Consider the following 22,773-nt stretch of genomic DNA (forward strand, 5'->3'; position numbering starts at 1 on the left):
TAATAAGAGTTATTTAATATTTATTTAATTATTTGATATATTTTGGATTATAATATAAGGTGTTTTATTATATGATTTATTTAAATTTTATAATAGTTTATTAATAGGAAAGGGAATTTGTAACTATAGTTAATGTGTTTTAACTATAGAGTTAAAGAAAGGTTAAGATTTTTCAAAGAACAGATTTCTGATCAAATCCTTTTACCCTTTTATTTTCATATATGTGTTTCAGAGCTTAGAGAACAAGAATAGGAAGGCAATCACCTCGAAGTCATGCAACCGTTATCTAGTGCTTATCTAGGTAAAGGGGACAATGAGAAACCTTGCTCTAAGTGTGAGATTGTATGTTGGGTAGTGAGATTCGCCACCAATGTTATCTTTGTTGTATATTTATGTAAGAGGGATTTTCCTTAAATGTGTTTTCTTAGCCTCTTATTCTTCTTACACGTTCCTAATGACATAAATTGTTTGAACGTATGATCAATTATATGTTTTGGATTGTAATTGTATGGTTTGAGGTTCATGCGGGTTCCCATGGGAAATCTTAAGGGAATTTGTGATAGTTTGTGAAGATATTGATTGATATGTGTAAATTGAGTGATTCAAAATGTTAATCGCATGTTATAGAGTAGTTTCATCGATTGTATATGTATTTATGCATGAAATTGGATGTGGATAACATGAAGTCGCTAAGGAAACGTGATTTCTAGGAAGGAAGATTGTGTTCTCGCTCAACAAGATGTGTTGGGTCGCTCAATGAGAAGCCCTAGGAGGCTCAACTTACTCAACTGGATGTTGGTCGCTCAATGAGAAGCTCCAAGGAGCTCAACTCACTCAGCTAGATGTTGGTCAATCAAGTAGATGTTGGTGGCTCAATTGGATGTTATTCGCTCTACAAGGCTCTATGGAGCTCAACTCGCTCAAGGACTATTAGATGGTTGTTTTACCCTTATGATCTTGATACTACATTTTTACTAATGATTAGTTGATGTATTTGAGAATGTACATGGGATATATGAGGTGATATGAGGAATATGTGATATGTGAAATAAGATCATGTGTATGTTATTGCATTGAGTCTATTTAACATGCATCATTCACATAAAAATGTGTTTTAAGGGTATGAAATGGATCATGCCACTAGGAAAAACTCCCTTGTGTAAAAGTTTAGGGATTAGTCCTTGGGGATAACTCGATTTGGAAGCTTCAATCCTACCCTTGTATGTATAGGATGTATCTTGCACGACTTAGCTATCTCGTAAAACCTGGTAATTTGTCCTTCTAGTGAGAGCGCGTAGAGGATGTGATCCGACATATACTTCTATACTACTTTATGTGTATTGCTAGCAGCAATGCACAAGTGTGATGTTTTTACTAGTGTCACATGCATTATAATATGTAGTTCATATCCATTACATATGCATTATAGTGTTATATGTTATTGTTTATTATGTCATGAATGAACCAAGCGTGATAATGAGATTACATGTGTATGCTATGTCTTATTGTATATTTTTTTGTGTTTAGCTATCCGATCGCATTTTTGCACTGTAGCTAGAATGAACATATATCAACATTTAGGTAATTTCTCTCTACGCAATTAACCAAATAGTGTTTTGTTCATTGGGTTAAAAACTATACATTTGGAGCTATAGTTTAGACTCAAGAATCACTTAAAAAAAGTTAAGAAACAATGATCTATGTGAGTTGTAATATGAGTCATGTTTTGTGCACAAAACAAAACATCTAAAACTTGTAAGCATTTCGAGGTTCCTCAGATAACCAAATTAGGTTTGTGGTAGTCAAAAGAGTTGTAGGCTTAGATGTTAGATTTTCAATGGAGCTTGAATCAACCAAAAAGGAGGTCTAGAACTCATGTTATGATCAAATTAGTGAGAAAATGTCAAATTGTTAGAGTTAAGCTTAAATATTGCAGTTTTGTAAATTTTTTTTAAAATAATAGATGGTAAAATCAACTTGTGAGGTCAACATAAGAGTTTTAGATAATTGTATCAACTTTATAACAAAATTGAGATCAAATTGATATCATAAGTATAACTCCATATATCATACCCCATGATGTCATAAGAGCTAAAGATAAGGAGAAACAATTTGGGAGTTGTAAAGATAAGAAGAAAAAATTTAGAGAAACTTATATCAGTGGTTAATAAAAAGATATAATGGGAAAGGGATATTTTTGAATGAGTTATTATGAAGATACAAAACTATGTTTGTGAGACATTATGCGTGAAGCTTTGTGTTTGTATGCAATGTGAGATGTTCCTACATGATGTGCATGGTATGATATATTTATGTATAACATGAGAAATTATATGTGATAAGAGACAATCATACATAATGTGATATGATATAGTAATGCCTAATGTGATGAGATGTTGATGTTTGAGTTGAGAATGTAGTGTGCAACATTTGAAATATTGGTTAATGATGAGATCTTAGATGATGATAATGCATGAAATGAGAATGAAACAATGATGATGTGTATGTATGAAATTAAGATGATGTGTTAAGCGAATGAGATGAGTGTAACATCCTATTTTTCAAAAATAATAATAATAGTATATTATTATATTTTTTGGGGTTAGAAATATTATTATTATTATTATTATTATTATTATTGAAGGAGAGAGTATTTTATTTTATATTTTTCTTTTATTTACTTAGTTATTTTGGGAGAAAAGAGAAGTGGGTCGAGAAGTAAATTGTAGGTTGGGTTGACCTGGACCGAGGGAATGTTAAAAAAGGTTAACAGATTAACCCTCATTTTTTGTTTTCATTTGGTATTCTAAAGGTGTAAGAGAAGAGGAGAGGAAAAATAAGAGCTCTGAGGAGAAGTACTCAAAAGGGATTCACATTGCATCAGAATTAGTCAGATTTACGCAATCAGGTATGGGGAAAAAAGGGATTTTTGTATGCGAAGTCACATAAGAGAATGGGTAGAGGGAGAAAGTTCCTTAGGATTCTTAGTAATTTTATAATATTTTGTATTTGTCTATTTGGTAATTTGGATAAATTCTACTTGTATTGGTGATTGTATTTCTGGTATTTGATGTTAAAAATCGATGTTTCGAGAGAGATATTGAATTAATTGAAATGTGTTTGTAAGTTAGGATTCATGAGGAATTGAGGTTTTCTCAATTGGTATGTTGTTTTGTGAAATTAACGATTCAATTAAATTTTATATTTGTTGGATTACAAGAGAGAATGGGTAATGGGAGAAACTCTTAAAATTCCTAAGATTGTCCATTTTCTGTTTTGACCTTGAAATTAATGATTCAATCGGGTTTTATATTGATTTATGAAAGTATTTGTCATTTTGTTTGGTAAAATTAATAATCTAGATGATAATTGAATTCATTGGGATGTGCTCTATAAGTTAGGATTTTGTAGATTGATGAGCACCCTTAATTATATAAATTAATGAGTAATTGATAGATTTTATTTATGGATGTCCCTTAGTATTTTTGTAATATCTTTTTGTATGATTAACCAAATTAAGTTTTGTTTGCTGGGTTAGAAAGTAGACACTTAAGGCTACAATTTAGACTCTAGAATCGTGTAAAAATATTAAGAATTGATTAAGTTATACGAGTTATAAGTTCAATCCCCATTCTAGTGCGTGAAATATTAAGTTTTGTGTTGTCAGTCATGCGAGGTGATCTTAAAGCCATTTTTAGGCTTTGTGTTCTTCACAAAGTTGTAGACTTTGGTGTTATATTTCCAATGGTGTTGAAATCACTCAAAAAAGATGTCTATAACTCAAGTTATGGTCAAAATAGTGAGTAGAAGTCAAGTTATCAAGATTTACAGTGCCTAGCGCGGGTATTCTACTTCAATTTGCGTTTTTTTTGACGTTATGGAACCCCTTTTGGGCATATTTGTGATACTTTATGATTTCTTAGTGATGCTTTATAATACTTATGATGTGATTGAATGAGTTTGATGTGAGATTGTGAAATATGGTATTATATTGATGGATTTTGATGATGGTTGTAAATCGTATGATGTCTAGTAATGATTATTGTATGAATAGATATAAATGGTATGTATTTGGCTAAGTATATTTGAGTATGAATGGTTCATATTTGGATGAGTGATATATAAATGTGATTGAATGCGAATGATTGGTAATTGAATGTGTGATTCATTGGCACGGACGTGAACGTGACATGGTGCTGGATGTGTGATGCATCAACACAGGTGTGTGCGTGACATAGTGTTGGATGTGTGATGCATTGGCATGAGCATGTGCGTGACATGATGTTGGGTGTGTGATACATCGACATAGGCGTGTGTGTGACATGGTGCTAAATGTGTGACATGATGTATACTTAAACCATGATTTAGTAATGGAAATTGAATGAACTTATAATTGATAATATGAAGTATAATTGACCGAATTTAATTGTGTATATTTATTTAATTGAGGGTGTATCAGTTGGATTTTTTTATTGTGATTTGTATATGAATGTCTTCTTTTCTCACCATATGTTTTGTGGTTATTTTTAGGTGATGAATATCTGAATGTGAGTGGCACTCAAGGTGCTGACAGTTGAGTTAAGAGATTGCTCTGATAGTGTGACATCAGGGCGAGGGATGTTATTTGATAATTTTTTTATTGTATTTGGGCTTCATGTTCCTTTATTTAACTACAATTGCAAACTATAATTTTCAAATTTTGATTAGACGATTATTTGGAGGTTTCATTTGTGAACCATTTTACCTAGAATTTTGATAATTTATTCTTCATTTTATTACTATATGTGTTGGGTAGAATAAATTTCACAATAAGTATGAGTTGAATTTATAAGATAAAGTGTTGTATATAATTTTGTATATGAAGCATGCATGATGAAGGTCTTTGTACTATATTTGTTAATTTATGATGGTGCATAAAGTAGAGTGTGATGATGAATGTGAATGGGTTGATGTTACAACATGTGTAATGGGATGACATGGTTGATTGATAATTTACATGGTATGAGATGTGTGTAACAATTGAGTATGAGATATAGATTATAAGTAAGAGATATGTGGAATGAGTATGAAATATGTGCAACGATTGAGTATGATATGTGTGTTATAAGTATGAGGTATGTGCCATGAGTATAAAGCCTTCGAGCCATGAGTATAAGTCTTCGAGCCATGAGACTAAGCCTTCAGACCATGAGTATAAGCCTTTGGGCCATGAGTATAAGCCTTTGGACCATAAGACTAAGCCTTCAAGTCATGAGTATAAGCCTTCAAACCACGAGTATAAGCCTTCATGCTATGAGAATAAGCCCTCAAGCCATGAGACTAAGCCTTCAGGTCAGGAGTAATGTTATTGAGATTTTGAACTAATTGTTATCTTTTTAATTACATTATTGCTTGTTATGAATTAAAAATTCTACTTTGTTCTTCTAAGCATATGCTGACTATAGTAGAGTGTGACGTTTCTCACTCTCCTATGTTTTCTATTATTTCATGTTGAGTGTGTTGCAGGTAATGATTATCATGTTAATGATGAGGGCAATGAGGCATGATCCTTGTTCAATGTGCATATGCTCTAATAGAATGTGACACCATTGGACATAGTATAGGATTTTCTTATTATTGAATTATGATTAATGTTAGACATTTGATTTGTTACGTTATGAAGATTCTTAAGTATTCTTTCGATTTAATAACATGTTTTCAATTTTGTGAATGTTACTGAACTTGAAGACTACTACAATTATTGTATTTGTAATAATTTTAATATTGCCTTAGGGGTAGTGGGTGTCATAACCATACATCCGGTTCAGAAGTGAGGAATATTCTATGATTCTTTTGATGATGAAGCCAATTCTTCTCCTCGTAAATCTAATAGTTCAAAACTCAACTATGGACCTTGGTTTACTCTTGATGATATTCCTCCCGACAAATGAAGGATATTGATTCCTACAAAGTTATTGAAGAATTTTGTTGCAAAATGACCAATACTTTGAAAGAATTGTACCATAATTTAGGAGTTATGCAACAAGATCAACTTCATAGCCTGAATACAATAACAATTGTTCTTAGAGCTCTTCATCAATAATCCATTGGAGATGGAGATATCATTGACAAAAAACTAAGATAGGAATTCTTTGATATAAGATGTTGTTCTCTCAAAATAAGAAATCTTGACAAACATTTTCAAAGAATTGGTTAAAAAATTTATCTCCAAAATGGTCTCAATGATCCCAACCTGAAAAACACCTATATAGCTTCTTTGCCATAAAAAACTCAGCTAAAACTTAATAGAATGACTACGGCTTCTCAAAACAATTTCTCAACCATGATTATGGGCCAAATTCATCTAATGAATCTACAGACTATAGATAAGATTTGTATACAACATCAATATTTTTCTGATATCATGAATCAAAAATCTAAATGCAACAAAGTTTGTAAGAAATCCTATTTAGAGATCAAATGCAAGGATAAAACTTGTTCTTGCTCAACAAAAAAAAAGCTATCCAAGTTTTCTAAAGACAAAAGAAACAATAAATCTTTCAAATTTTTTAAGAAAAAAAAAAGAAGATCTAAAGACCAAAGGTGTTTTATTTACAAAAAGAAAGGTCATTTTTTTTTCATAAATTCCACTAATAAAGTAGAAAAAAGGCCATCAAACTCATCTCATCCCTATATCTTGGAGATGATGAAGTAGAATCTATCTACTCTAAGCAAAGCTCTACAAATGAGGAAACTATTTTTGCTTTAAAAGAATCCCTTTATGAGAATGATTCTTCTGGTTTTGAACTTGAATCAATTCCAGTTTTTTTTTCTAAAAGAAGTTGCAATATTAATCTATCTTCTCCACAAACCTATGTAAAGATCCAACAATTGTTGCCAAAGTTTGAAAATTCCATTAAAGCCATTGCATATATGGATACAGGAGCTCAAAAAACCATGATGAATCCAAATATTCTCTCGAAAAAATTCTAGAAAAAATAAGTAGCCTATTTTGTTGCATTGATGGGAAATATATATTCAGGATAGATCTTGTTACAAAAGCCTCTATTGGAATCAGATTCTTCCTAGAATGTATTGTTTGGTCAAAAGTAATTTGCTATAAACAAACTTCAAATACATCCCACTAGGATAAAGTTCAAAAGAGAATTCAAACCCTTCACCGAAGTAATAAGTTTGTTCTCCTTAACTGAGGCTTCTTTTGAGTTTGCTGAAATAAAAAGTAAGATAGTCTCGTAGTGTGCTAATAGTCATGAAGAATTCTCTCATGCAAATTAATCCTTTATGGAAGAATGAAGATTTCTTCATTCAAATCCCTTTCAAACTTAATGAAGATGTAAAGAGATAAAAAAAATTGGAGATAAAAAATCAAATTAGCCAAACAAGAATATAATGAATAGCTCAGACAAGGTCTCATTGAATCCACATAATCAAATTGGATTTGTCAAGCTTTCTATGTTGAAAAGAGATTAAAAAAAAAGCTTTGAAGAAAAAAAAAGGGTTGGTTATTGCTTATAAACATCTTAATTATTTTCTAAAAGATGGTAAGTTTCCTATTCCTAAGGCTTTGTCTTTGTCTGTCCTCAAAGAGACAAATATTTTCTCAAAGTTTGATCTCAAGTATGGATTTTGGCAATTGGGCATCAATCCAGCTGATAGACATAAAATTTCCTTTTGCATTCCCAATGCATAGTATCAATGGAAGGTATTACATTATGGCCTCAAGGTAGCCCCTTCATTGTTTCAAAAGGCGATGACCATAATCTTTGAATCTATCCTAGAAAACACTTTCATCTACATAGGTGATATTTTGTTTTTCTCCAAGGAGATGGATTCTTACAAGTACCTTTTGAATCAATTGAAATAACATATCAATATGGTATCATGTTGTTTGAGAAGAAAATTCATCTAACACAATCTGAGATTGATTTTCTTGGAATGCATTTTCTCAAATAACTTATCAACTTAACTTCACATAGTTGAAAAACTTTTCAATTTCTAGGATCAATCCCTAATAATAAAGCAAATTCAAAAATATTTGGGGATTCTTAATTATATTTAAGACTTCATTCCTCAAGTAGCTAAATATACCAGTCAATTGTCAAAGCTCTTGAAAAAGAACCCTCCACCATGGGGATCAAAACAAACTTGAGCTATTCAAGAGTTAAAAAATACTGTTCAAACTCTTCCAACACTAAAAATTCCAAGAGCAAGGGAAAAAAATCCTTCGAACAAATGCAAGTGATCATTTTTGGGGAGCTCTTATTGAAAAAATCAACAATAAGAAATTCTACTAGTAACATGTCAGTGGAAAATTTAAAGAAGCTGAAAAGCATTATCACACTACCTTCAAGGAGTCTTTGACTATTAAAAATGGAATTAAAAATTTTGATTTTTGTTTAAGAGGATACCAATTTGAAGTTTTAATGGATAATTCATCTTTTCCAAAGATCCTCAAATTTAAAAAACAACATGCCTCCTGATCCTCATATTATCATATTAAAATATTGGTTCTCTAGGTATAACTTCTCTACCAAGCATATTAAAGGAAATCAAAATTTTATTCCTGATTTTTGCTCAAGGCCTAGAAGAATGATTCAATTGATTACTGAGGTTAGCGGAAATACACATAGAAGGGGGGGGTTGAATATGGGTGTGTGTGAACAAAGGAATTTTAAAAACATTTTCGCAAGGGATTTCTTCTTCGTCTACTAAAATATTATTTTGAATGCTAAACTGGACATGTGTAGGGTCAATTCAACAAAAGACTTTTGCGTCTGGGATTTTATCGTTTGCATAAGGAAAATACTTCTTAAATGAAAATCGTTCTTTAAGATAATAAATTAAACATGTGTGGTTTTCGTCTGAAGATAGTTGCATTAAGAAATAAACAGTAGACGAAGCTTTCAGTATAATAAATTTGCTAAACAAAATTTACGTCTGCGTCTAATAAATAGATGGGAAGTGCAAGGTTTTTTATACTGGTTCGCTCAGACTGAGCTATGTCCAATCTCCTTTAATAGAAGGGTTCCACTAGATATTTAATGAAGTACATATAGTATTATCGACCACTTATGGCCCGCCAACTTCACTCATCAGCGCTAGTATTCTTTAATTAGCCTCTTCAGGCTCGTAGTGAGTATTCTAGATCATCCAGGTCACAACCACTCTTGGTCCCGAGTATTCTCAACCACTCCTGGTTTGTCAACTTCACTCGTCGACGCTAGTATTCTTTAATCAGCCTCTTCAGGCTCACAATGTGTATTGTTGACCAACTCATGGCCCGCTAACTTCACCATTATCGCTAGTATTCTTTAATCAGCCTCTTCAGGCTCTTAGTGAGTATTATCGACTAACTCTTGGCCTGCTAACTTCACCATTAGCGCTAGTATTCTTTGTTCAGCCACTTCTGGCTCTCAGTGAGTATTCTTTGACAAGCCTCTCTAGGCTTGACAAGTATTCTTTCCCTAGCCTCTTCAGGCTTTACCATTGATGGATATATGATTTGGTTGAGTGTTTGGCTTACTCTCATAGAGAGGATACAAGAATTTCTACACTCATTAAGGTATACAACCTTAGTTTTACAAAGATTGAGTGTGTGGTTTACTCTCATAGAGAGGATACATATATTTTTACACTCACTAAGGTTCATGTTCCTAAGTTACACTTGGAACTCCTTAGTCTACAGAGATAAATACACTATGGTACATTTGACTGTTAAAGCTCTTTCTCTCGTTTCATTGCTTCATGGGCTTGATATCACTCTTCTCTTATCTCTACAAAAGCCAACCTTTCCAGGTTTGAAGTTGTGATATATATAGTCTTGTGAAATTTGCCCGTTGCAAATGTCCATTGAAGCTGAATGTAATCGTTCATGACCAGTTTGATCTTTCATTTAATGCAGAAGATCTTACATTAAATGTTGCTTCCTGTTTATGGACATTGCATGAAGTCTTCTATGTTTGTTAGCTGTTGTGTTTGACTTTTAGCTGAGACCTAGGAACTTTTTGTCCTTTTCCGGTCACGTAGCTGTAGAGCGTTGTCCTTATCTAAAAAAGGAATGCACTTTTTCTGACACATGCATGTTTTTACTTTTGTGTTCTTTTCTTCTTCTTCTTCTCTTCCTTTAACCACGCGATTATGTTGAGAGCTTTCGTATGATCATAGATGATGCCTAATTTGTCCCTTGAGACTTGATTCTTCATAGGCTTTCATGGCAGTCTTCGTCTGCGTCTCTTAGTCCATTTCCGTCTCAAGATCTGATCTTCATCTGAGCATTTGTCCTTAATGCTTTGACTTTTTATGATCTGGTCAACATTGTAAATGGACAGACTTTGTTTCCATCTGGAATACTTTTCGATTTGTGTTGTCCTTCGTCTGTTGCATAGTTGACTTTTTTCTGATCTTTGACTAATGCTTCGTCTGATTTCTTATGTAGTGCTCTAGGTTGTCCTTGACACTCCTTCATTTGATATTTGATTTATCCTCGTCTAGCTTAAAACTTTTCTTTCTTTTTCTTAGCACATGTACATGCTCTATTCTTAGTAAATCATTTCTCATATTTTTGGTAGGGATTTGCTCTTCTTATATTCCGTGTGTTGAACACATTTATTTATATTTTATACTTACAATGTTTTATAAGATTATTTTTTTAAAAAAATGTCAAATTTTTTACAAATTAAATATGTAAAAAAAATATGACAAAACATGATATTCTTATTAATTTATACATGATCAATTAATTCAACCAAACATTATTTTTAGTATAGTATGCTATTTTAAAACTGTTAAACAACATATATAATAATTTGTTGAAAATAAAATATGCTATTTTATAGTATAATACATTTTAAAAATAATTTACATATTTCTCACCTAATTCAACAATAGAAAAATATTTAATAGAGCCACTCTTGAGTACACAACAAATAATTGTCCATTACAAAAGATTTATAAAAAAAATGCATTAAACATTTTGGCATTAGTAGGTTATGTTGTATACTATTTTATTTCTCATACAAAATCTACTACAAATGATTCCATATTTCACCACTAAAATTCACTCGTATCAACAGCAAGATTCCCATGTATGCTCCAGACTATATGCAAATTCCTTCTCTCTGCCAAATATTACAGTGCTGTGATCTGCATTTGGAATGATGTTGATTTCAGCATTTGGAGCCTTCAACTTGAAGTTTCTACAACACTCCATTGGGACAACCTGATCTTGATCACCTTGAATGACACTTATTCTGACACCAACTTTGGTCAAAATTATAAGGTAAGTATCCACAAATTTTGCTCCCCCACATATCACATTATGCATGGAACTCCAAGCTGAATGATGAGTGTGCCTGGTCATGTCCATGGTCAAGAAATGAAGATCCCTGGGAAAAGGTGAAAAAAGGCATGCATATCATTTCAGTGTCCTAAAATACCTTATAGTCTTTCAATAAATGTTCATGAGTTTAATTGGTATACACTTACATCAACTAATCAGAAATCCATGTCAATATAACTTTTTATTTATTTATTATAAAACTTAACAAGTTGATGATTTGTTATTAGATAACATTGTAAAATTATTTTACACTGTCGGTGCTTAACCTATTTTCTGAATGAATATTACCTCTTGCGAGTAATGAATTTTAGAATGCTCTCCCACATTCTGTGATTTCTGCAATAGACAAGGCAAACGGTTCGACCCAAGTGCTCATACCATGACATAAATGAAGAACCAAATGACAATGGGGACCACAGTTTCTTTCCAGCAAGCATTGATAGTGCATTTAAACAAGCATCATTTCCCTCTGAAGATGTGTATGGCTGCAACCAAGACCATAGGAGAATGAAGAAATTCAGGAGACATTACAAAACAAATATTAAATAAGGATTTTGTTAACCAGTGTCAGGTCCTGGTTAAGAAATTAAAAAATAAAAGGTTTTTTTTTATATTAGAAATCATGTTGGGGATGCATTAAAAAAACACTTGGATTCTCTCTAGCACATATATTCATAGACAGATTTACATTTTTTTGGTATAGCTATTAGATTTACATTTAACTGTTATAAAAGGTGAAAATATAATTGGTTATAAAAGGTAAATATCTTTGCTAGAGTGGCAGGACAACTGCAGAGGTGCTAAACTCTGCATTATAAGCACAGTGAAAGTGCATTAATAATATTTCTGTACAATTTATTTTACTTTAATTTCTTAATCAATGCTTTGGGCACAGATTAGTCTTTGGGAAAAATCAAAACTCTTATTTTGAATAAATTTTTATGTAGTTCAGAAACAAGTGTCCATGATTTTAACAATCTCCACATTACAAGTCATGTAATGATTAACTAGGAATCAAATAAACTGGACCACTTAATAATTTGTTCTTATTTTATTTTCCAAGTGGTATTGATTCCAATTTCCAAGTGGCAACAAATAATTTACACAAATTTTTTAATTTGGTTCTTAGCAGTTCAATTCTCAAACCTCATAAGCAAAGTAACCAGTTTGGTGAATAGTACTTACAGGAGCAACAAGGGTGATTGATTTTACACTCATGGGATACTTTGCAGCCAGGGCCAATGCAATTATGCAACCCATGGAATGTGCAACCAAGTGAAAACTACTTAACTCCAACGGTTGAATCACAGATTTCTCAATCATTTCCACATGATCCTTCAAAGTGTATGAGCAATCTCTTGGCTTTGGACTCTTACCAAATCCTAGCAGGTCTACGGCAATCAATCTGTAGTCACCATTCACTTCTTCAGAAAAATATGGAAACACTGTCTGTGTCCAAAATGAAGAAGAGCACATAAATCCATGCAAGAATATCACATTCTCAGAAGAGTTTCCCCTGAAGTTCTCACCAGTGACTGTCAAACACCAATTAACAACAAAATCAGTCACAGAAAAATGCATAGAGACATGAAAAGGATCACCAAATAGTAGTACAAAACTTAGATGCAATTGCACAAGTGTTTCTCACATTATTCTTCAACCAGAATTGGAATTTCATTTTATAAACCTGCATTGACATTTAATGAATACCTTAAATTATGTAGAATATTGGGGTAAAACTTCAATTTTGATAAGAGAACAATACCGAGAACACCAAATGAAACTGCATCGAAATAAAACTTCAATTCTGATCTTAGAACTATATCGAGAACACCAATGAAACTACATGGAAGTTTTGTCCATAAAAGTAACAAACTAGTAGAACTTCCCTACCCAACAAGGGCTCCTTCAAAACAAAATGAAGTTTATAGTCACTTCCATCATTGGCCCATGAAAGGCAAGACTCACAGCCACAATCAGACCAACGGTTCAGTGACCTTCCACCACCTCCACCATGTTTTCTATTGGAACCTTCCTTCTTTCTCCCAAATTGAAGGAACCCCATTTCCCTGAAAGTGTTCTTCCTCTCATACAAGCTATCAGATAGACCATCATCTGCCACATTCATCCTCCTCTTCTGCCTTTCCCGGTTAGAGCAGCAACAAGGGGAAGCCTCCCCTTCAATGCGTTCATCAAGGTATCCATAGATAACGCAGAAAACAGCATCAAGAAGATCGAAGATGAGGAAAACAAGATAACATAGAATTGAGTTGAGTGGTTTAGCAGATATGGTGAGCGTGAGCCATTTTGGAGAAGAAAGTGGTAGAGACATGGAGATGGGGTTGGGTGGAACCAGATTCTGTTTTTCATTGAAACATAAACACGTTATATCGTTGGACATCTATTCTTGTTCGTAGACTCGTGCTTACGTAAAAAAGGAAGACCATGTTTGTTTACATTTACTCTCTATACCAGTATTTTAGTATGGCATGAAAAATATTTATTATATATAATTAAAATTTATAATAATTATGTATAAATAAATATTATATTTAAATATATCGATCAGTATAAATAAATATTTTTAAATGTAAAATTATATTTTAGATTTGAGATAAATAAGTATATTTTTTTAGTAATTTTTTTCTATATTTATAAAAAAAAATATTTTTAATTATTGATAACTTGTTTTAAAAATATTAAATATAATTCATAAATAAATATGATAAATAAAAAATTAAATTAGATTAAAAAAAAATTAAAAATCTCCTCAAAAGGCTCCTATCTAAAAATAACTTTTAAATACGGTAGTCGTTTAAGAGTTAATTTAAATTAGAATATCACTTTATCTCAAAATCATGCAGAAAAGAATATAAACTCATATACTTCATCTTAGTTTTTATAATTAAAATGTTTGTTTTTTACATTTGTTTATAATTTTTTGTTTTGTTTTGATTCCTTATGTTTATCTATTACACAGACTTAAAAAAAAGTAAAAGTTATGACATTTTAGAGATTAAAAGGACAAAAATCATATACATAAAAATTAAAATAGAATAATTTTAACTATACAAACTTAAAAGGTAAAGATCAGATTTTTTTTCTCTCTTCTTATATCTAAATGATTTTTTAATTTAATTTAATTTTAAATTATAATTTTTAATAAATTATTTTTGCTATAAATATAAACACTTAAATTTATTCTAATCTAGTAGTATTTATATCATTTTTATTAAAAAAAATTATTAACATTTCATTTGAATACTCTTAATGATGTGACTTATTTTATTTTAAATTACAATTAGCAACCAACAAACATTTTGATTAACTAGTACAATATGGGCTGTTTCAAGTTATTTTAAATATTCTACTCAATGCCCATGTTGTAGTTTACACAAAAAAAAATTATAATTTACAAATAAACAATAAAATAAAAATTCTCTTTATATTTAAAATATTTTAATTTGAAATTTTAATCTATGATATTTATATTTGAATTTTTAAAATCTTTAAAAGTATTGATGAAATGTATAAAAAGCATCCATAAATGATATGAATGAAATTATGGTTAAAATTAAAGGTAAAGATATATGAAAAGTTTGAATTACCGAAATTGGGGAGAACATGTGAAAATGGTGATTAAGGTTAGGCCACGTAATGGGCTATGGGATGCCGCATTCACGCCCACCAATGGCCAATGCAAAACACAAAGACTCAACCATTGCTGTCTCTTTCTTTGTTGCATTTCTTTGTTTTTAGTGTGCCAATTGTCATAATCTATAATTTTTATATAACATGTTCAAGTTTTCTTAATTTAAAAAATTCAATGTCGAACACATTGCCGGACATTTTTTTTTAACTCTTGATTTATTGTCTATCAGTTGTAAAAATCAAAAGAGTACTCATGAATTGATTGAAGTAATTGATTTTAGCTCAAAATTAATTAATATATATTTATCATATTGGAAGAATATCATAAATGGTGTGATAGAGTTAAAATACTTCCTTTCACTATAAAATAATTTACAAATTTAATTAATAGAATATAATATGACTAAATAATATTGTTGACTCAATTATTTTAATATTTGTATTTTTTAATTAAAAAATAAGATTAAAATCAATTTGATAGTTATAATTGGAAATATTACTTTATTTTTATAGAAAAGAGTTTTACTTTTCAATAAAAAAAATATCACTATTGATATAATTTATCACTTGTTTATTATAAAAATTAGCAATTAATCATAAATAATAGTTTGTGATTGGTTGACAATGAAAATTTATTTTACATTGTTAGTATTTCATCTATTTTCTGTTTTGTTAAATAGAAAAGTTAGTCTTTATAAATTTAATTTTTTAATTTTAGTCTTTTTATCATATAAAAAATGTGGTACTATTGCTAACATAATAGATAATATGTCATTATGGTGACCGTTATTGATGATGTGCCATTATATTGACATGATATGATGATGTCATCTTTTGTTTAGGATAAATAATGATGTCAACAAATTAATGTTCTTGTGATGATGTTTAACAATATAAACTAAAAATAAAAGTTTTAAAAGTTGATATTTTTTAAAAGAAAAATAAAATTTACATAGACAAAAATTAAAAGGTTTTATAGTCTTGTATTACTAATGAAAAAGGTTTAACGTTATTTATAACACTCTCTATCCTATATACCATAATACACAAATAAATAAAATTGGATAATAAAATAGAGGTGTAAGTAGGTTAAGTGAATAGTTCAGTTCACCACAAGTTCAGTTCAAGTGAGCCAAGTTGACCCACGAGTCATAGTTCACTTTGACAGCTCTAATGTTATTTAGAAGTCTCATCATAATACTCGAATATATAGGTATTCTATCTTTGTGATGTTTTATCCGGGTTATTCAATACTTGTTATCCCGCTTTCTCACAAAAACATTCTCATGGGAGTGGGAATCCAACTTTTTTAAGTATAGGAGAAAGTTTCATGCATATAAAAGATCACAATATCCCCTTTAAAATGGAAAATTTATCCCTCTATCTCTCTCTCCTTCTATTTCTCTCTCTCTCTCTCACTCACTATCACTCACTCTCTCTTCCTCTATCTCTCTCTCTCTCTCACTATCACACATTTTCTCTTCCTCTATCCCTCTCTCAGTCTCTCTCACTCACTCCCCCTCTCTTTCTCTCTACCTCTCCCTCTCTCTTCCTTTCTCCCTCTCCCTATCTCTCCTTCTATTTTTCTTTCTCTCCTCTCTTCCTTTCTCTCTCCCTCCAATACAAGGTCGTGACTAAGGCAAGGTCATTAAGGTCATTGCCTTAGACCCCGACCAAAGTGTTAATTATTTTATATATTTTAAAATAATAAATTTTAATTTAAATAGTTATACATTTTATTATATTATTTGTAAATAATTTCTTAGTATAGAAGTTTATACAATTGTTTAAATATACACACATAAATATTATTATAAAATTATTAAAAACTATCTTTCATTAAGATACTTTAAATTTTGATAAAAAATAATATTAAAATAAATATAAAGATTGAATTTTATTAAATATTATGATTAATGATAAGATCATTAAAAAAAGTATGAAGTTCGACTAGAAATTAATTCTTTTGATTCTCCTATAACAATATTTTCTAATTTTGACTATTTTGTATAAATATTAAATTATTTAATTTTATTTTATTCATGAATTATTTAAAAAAAATTGAAAATATGAATTCACTTTGAATATATATATATATATATATTTGAATTTCAATAAATAAAATTTTGAAAGAAATATTGCATTAATTTTATAAATTATTTAAAATGTGTATTTTTATTCATAATTTTTTCCTTTCCAATTCATCCAGGAACCCCAAAAACTAGCATCGACAAACCCCAAAAATCAGCTTCGACGGAAGAAGAGCAGCCCGTCACCGTCGTCGATCTTTTTACCCCCATCAACTACCCCAGTTAATCCTGAACTCGTAGAAAAGCTAATAACCACCACCAAAGTTGAAGCTGAACCTAAAGAGAAACCAACAAGCATCAAAGATGCAAAGATGCAAAGAAGGCCTTTGAAGACAAAATTTCCAAATCGATTTCTTTCAAGGAGGAGACCAATGTGGTTGTCGACCTCCCCGGCCCCCGCCGCAACCACAACTGTAGTCACAAGGCCACCCTTCCCACTCCACTGCTCGCACTCCCTCGACCTCACCTCCAACAACTTTGCCTCCCCTTTCTTCCTCTCTTGTGTCACCCTTGCTCTCCTCCGCCCACTCCCTCATCATCACATACTCACACAGGACCATCCTTTCCACTCCACCTCCAACACTGTTGCACACCTTCTCCATAATTGCATCTCTTTCACTGAAATCCAATTAGATCAAGCCCACAAAGCCCTAACCCGCTTCCCTAAATCCACCTTGATTGCATTGGGTTCTACAGTGGCAATGACGATCGACAAGTGGCAACTTCTAAAAAAAGGTTTTTTTTTATAGTAATTTTAAATAATTTATATAAAATAATAAATAAAAATTGTTATTATTCACTTATCTACTAGTGGACAATATGATAAGCTTGTCCACCGTAGTCAATGCTTAGTAAATTGGCATGGGTCTTTAACTTTGATTCCTTTTTTTTTCTTTTCCTTTTGAATATGTTGTTGAAGCCTTACTCTTTAAGTTTCTCACACGAAGTAGTAGGCATAAGGAAGAAAAAGAAGTAAAAAAAGTGTTTGACATAGGAAAGTGCAAAGGATAAATTTGGAAGAAGTAAAATTTTTCAAAAGTTAAAATTAAATAATATTTTATTATTATTTTAAAAGTTGGACAATATTTTGGAATTTATATTTAGATGCCGAAGCATTTTTCATTAAATAAACTATATCTTTAACTTATATCACTAAGAATGATAAGTAAACTTGTATTCTTAGGTAATACGCGAAGTCGCTCTAACTTTGACGAAAAATACCCAATTTGATCGAATACAAATACAAGTAATATTTGATTTATTGAATTAGGTGCAAGAATGGGGATGGGTATATAGATACCTACCTCATACCCGGCCATACCTGTATCCGTTTTAAATTTCTAAAAAAAAAATTTAGAATTTACTTGACATTTATATAATTTTTATTCTATTTTAAATTTATTTCAAATAAAATTTAAATAATTAATTTTATAATTGTTATTCTCTGTTAAAAAATTTATTTATTTTTATATTTTTTTATAAAAAAATATACTCAATTAGTTTTTGAACGAGTATAGGTATACTCGATATCCAACGAGAACAAAAATGAAGATGAAATTTCATACTCACCAAGTATAAAAATGAGAACAGGTAAAAGATATGGAAACGAGGATATTGACACTTGTACTCGTCTCATTGTCATCCTTATCTAGCACTTCTACATAAAAGAAAAAAAAAACTTATGAAACAACCCTAGTTTTTTTTTTGTTCGTCCCTGGAGTATCCACTGCCGATAGTAGTGACTAATCTCCTCGCTACGTTGGAGGCACCTCAAAGGGTGGGATAGCTGGCCCCAAGATTTAACACGGCTGCATACACAAGGCAGGATTCAAACCCCTGACCTTGCTTAAGCGTGGATCAATTAACTTTTTCAAAAAAATAATAACAGATGACAAAAAGAAATACTTTATTAATTTTTAATATATTTTAAAATGTTAAAGTTCATACTTAAAACATAGATAGTCGAGATATATACTTTAAAAATCACAGTTTAATCCTAAAACTTAAATTTGAGTTCTAGTTCAACATTCCGGCTAGAAAAACTGAGTATGAAAACAACTGTTTTAATGCATCACTTATTTATGAAATTTCTCAAGCTAGTCCCTCAACATGATATAAAGCAAGATCACCTCAACAAAGATAAATACTTGATGTCAAAACTCTGTCATCATCTTCGTTATCCTTTTCTATATTTGCCAACATTTTAACTTCACATTGAAGAATGAAACAAATGGATAATAATATCACTACTCTTCGGTTGCCTTCATTTTCGTTTGTAATAGGATTTAAGCTCACAGTTGGAAGATTTCTTCGGTACTGCTTAGATGACAATCTCCTCTCCAGTGGTGTTTTCCTAAAAAAATATTTTCTAATTTTGACTAATTTGTATAAATATTAAATTATTTAATTTTATTTTATTTATGAATTATTTAAAAAAAATTGAAAATATGAAATCACTTTGAATATATATATATATATATATATATATATATATATATATATATATATATATTTGTGTAACGTAGTAAGTATTTTAGAAGGCCATGGGTGATTTAGTAGCCCGGAACGGGCCGTTCTAAACTACTAAATAGGCCTATGAATCTTGGACTGGAACGGGCCGTTCCAAAATGGTCATTGTGAGTTAAATTCAACTCCAGAACGGGCCGTTCTGGTTTTAGAACGGGGCATTCTAGACGTGCCAAAATGGGCCGTTCTGATTTCAGAACGGGTCGTTCTGCATGTGAATTTTACACATGATGAAGGAGCCCAGAACGGGCCGTTTCGGATTTGAAACGGGTCGTTCTGGCCACTTCAGGCTTCTATAAATAGAGGTTGTGCAGTTGAGGAGAAGGAGAGGTTTTTAGAGAGAAGTTTTAGAGAGAAGGACTCTGGACTAGGAAGCTTGCTTTGAGTGGATTGAAGTTCCGGGTTGAGCTTCAGAAAGGAAATTCTACTTCTTCTCAAGTTCTTGGCTATTTTGAGCCAATCTTCAGGTAAGGGAAGCTAGATTGTATGTTGTTTGGTTGTATGTGAGTTTAGGAACTCATATGGAGTTGTATAATTATATTGAGATGTATGATGAGTAAAAAGTGAAATGAAGAGATGCATGTTGAGTATAGTGAAGTTTTTTACAAGTTGTGTGTTGATCTATGATATTGTTGAAGCATGTTGAAATTAAGTTGATAAAGTTGTTATATGTTATGTGTGGACGACATGTTTATGTTATTGTGAAATATGATGAGATGATATAGTTGAAAGTTGTGAAGTGCATGATGATAATATTGTGAGTTGTGAGAAGCATGATGTGAAGTGTGTAGATGTGTGTGATTTATATAGATGTTATTAGTAGACTATGTTGTTAAGTTGTTAGAGAATAGTTGTATGTTACTATAAAGTTGTATGTTGTGCCATGTGTTGAAAAGATATTATTTTATGATGATTGAGTTGTAAATTATGAGTTGAGTTAATAAGTTGTTGAGTTGATTGTGCTGTTTAAAGTTGAAATGAGATGTTGTGTTGTTAAAAAGTGTTGTTAAACTGCGTTGATAAGTTGTTGTGCTGATATACCATGTTTAAGTTAAAAGTTGATTGAGATGATGAGTTGAAAAGTTGTACGATGTTTAAGTTGAGCTGTGTTGTTGAGTTGTAAGCTGATTAAGCTGTGATGATGAGTTGTTGATCACTAGGACTAGGGGAGATGTTTTCGAAGTTGCTCATCCCATTGTGTGGATTGAGATAGTTGTGGTGCTATGAGAGCCCAATTTGTTGAAAAACCCTCTTTGGGAAGTTGTCCCTTGGAGTGGACGTTGTGTTGTTCTCCTCTAGGACTTAGTTGATCCTGTGTGTGGGAAAGGTCGAGGCACACGTGTACAAAGCGACCACGGTATAGGGGCCAGGCCGAGCTATACCGATTACAAGTAGTCAGATGTTTAATGTTGTAAAGTTGTTATGGTGCCTATTGTTGTAAAGTTGAACAGTTGGGGACATATGGTAAAGATATATGTCCTATGTTGAGATACATAGTACTAAGGTGATAAGTTGAAAGTTGTTTTAAAGTTGGATCCCTTAGTACTGTGTGGGCGGCATGGAAGTAGTCGATCCATGTCATGGTTGAATGACCAATTTGAGTAAGGTATCTAGTTAGAAATGTAATCTTTGACTAGGTACTGGAGGATGCGTGGTACTTGGAGGACAGTGGGTGGGCTAACTCCATATGTGGATTGGTGATGCTAGCCAAGACTGTGGTAGACTCATACCCAAACCCTTATGTCCTGACAATAGTATTGGACCTCCGAGTCTAAGTGGCACACCTGAGCAATCGCCTATTGTTGTCTATACCTGGCTCTCTTTGGAGTTCCTAACGATGTCTTATACCTGACCTGGTTGAGATAGGTCAAACACTGGATTCGGTAGGGTTTATGCCACATAGACTGCTCAACCTCAGTTGTTGGAGATCTCCGAGTTGAAATGCGTGATGACGCATAAGTTGTTGATGAGTTGATTTGTTGTTGATATGAGTTGTGTATATGTTGTTGTGTTGTTAAGTTGTGATTGTGTTGTATGTTGATCCTGTTGAGGATGATGATAGTGTTGTTATGTTGTAAGTTGCTTTTAAACATGTGTTGTTGAGAGATGTTTAATACATGTGTTGGTTGTTGTTATGACGAATATGATAACTATTCCAATGGTTTGTACAATAGTTGTGTTGAAGTGTTGATATAGCGTTGATATGTGGAATCAAGTTGAAATGATGTTAAGATGTATAATATATATGTTGTTTGTCTTATGTGTCAGATGCGAAGATGATTATATAGTTATTGTATTACATATTAAATTATTATGAGTTGTTTATTGTCTCTAGCTTACCCTTGCATGTTTCTATGTGGTTTGGACTGCGATGATCATACGTTGTATGGGAGCACGGCAGGGATAGGCTGGAAGATAGCTGCTAGAGGCCACAAGAGATGCTTAGAGATGAATATATTTTTTTGTAGGCTACCTTATAGTAGCATATTTTAGTTATATATAACTAGTTGTTGTTGGTTGCTTGATTAGTAACTTGTGTTGTAAATATTTTATTATACTATTCTAGTATATATTTTCTAGTAGTGTGTAGTGTTGTTTCGTAGTGTGACGGCCACGGCGGGTCATTACAATTTGAATTTCAATAAATAAAATTTTGAAAGAAATATTGCATTAATTTTATAGATTATTTAAAATGTGTTTATTTTTATTCATAATTTTTTCCTTTCCAATCCATCCATGGTCAGGGAACCCCAAAAACTAGCATCGACAAACCCCAAAAATCAGCTTCGACAGAAGAAGAGCAGCTCGTTGTTAGGCATGGCAACGAGGCAGGGCGGGGGTTGGTTTTATGTTCCCTGCCCCACCCCTGTAAGTTTAAACCGCCCCCGCCCCCACCCCCCGCTCCTATTTTTTCTTCTTCTTTTTTTCTTTTTTTCTTTTAAATAAATATGAACAAATTTAAAAAAAAATAAAAGAAAAGTAAAAAATATAAATTTTTACATATAAATATTTCTAATTTTGATTTATATATATATATAAATAATTTTTTAATTATATTATTAAGCGGGGCGGGGCTAGTGGCGAGTATGGGGCCGGGGGCAGGACGGGTATTAACATCCCCGTCCCCGCCCCCGATTTTATCAATCGGGGAAAACTCGAACTCGAACC

The 22,773-nt window shown here is 31.7% G+C and overlaps 1 protein-coding gene across 1 annotated transcript; it reads right to left on the bottom strand.

The window, feature by feature from the left end:
- Positions 1–10,915: 10,915 nt before the first annotated feature.
- LOC109802537 (putative lysophospholipase BODYGUARD 4) lies at positions 10,916–13,756 on the bottom strand. Its single transcript, XM_020363938.3, has 4 exons — positions 13,232–13,756; positions 12,524–12,873; positions 11,627–11,823; positions 10,916–11,384 (listed from the first exon to the last, which is right to left on the bottom strand). The coding sequence occupies exons 1-4, from the start codon at positions 13,737–13,739 to the stop codon at positions 11,066–11,068; spliced, it is 1,374 nt and encodes a 457-aa protein (XP_020219527.2). The 5' UTR covers positions 13,740–13,756; the 3' UTR covers positions 10,916–11,065.
- Positions 13,757–22,773: the final 9,017 nt, after the last annotated feature.

Source organism: Cajanus cajan, chromosome 4, assembly GCF_000230855.2.
Source record: "Cajanus cajan strain Asha chromosome 4, NIPB_CcT2T_4, whole genome shotgun sequence".
Lineage (NCBI taxonomy): Eukaryota > Viridiplantae > Streptophyta > Magnoliopsida > Fabales > Fabaceae > Cajanus > Cajanus cajan.

Excerpts from the sequence above, each read along its gene's own strand:
- LOC109802537 (XM_020363938.3), bottom strand. The coding sequence starts at position 13,739 with ATGTCCAACGATATAACGTGTTTATGTTTCAATGAAAAACAGAATCTG. Across the intron at positions 12,874-13,231 it reads TTTGAAGGAGCCCTTGTTGG|TCACTGGTGAGAACTTCAGG; the intron begins GTAGGGAAGTTC and ends GGTGTTTGACAG. Across the intron at positions 11,385-11,626 it reads AAATTCATTACTCGCAAGAG|GGATCTTCATTTCTTGACCA; the intron begins GTAATATTCATT and ends ACCTTTTCCCAG.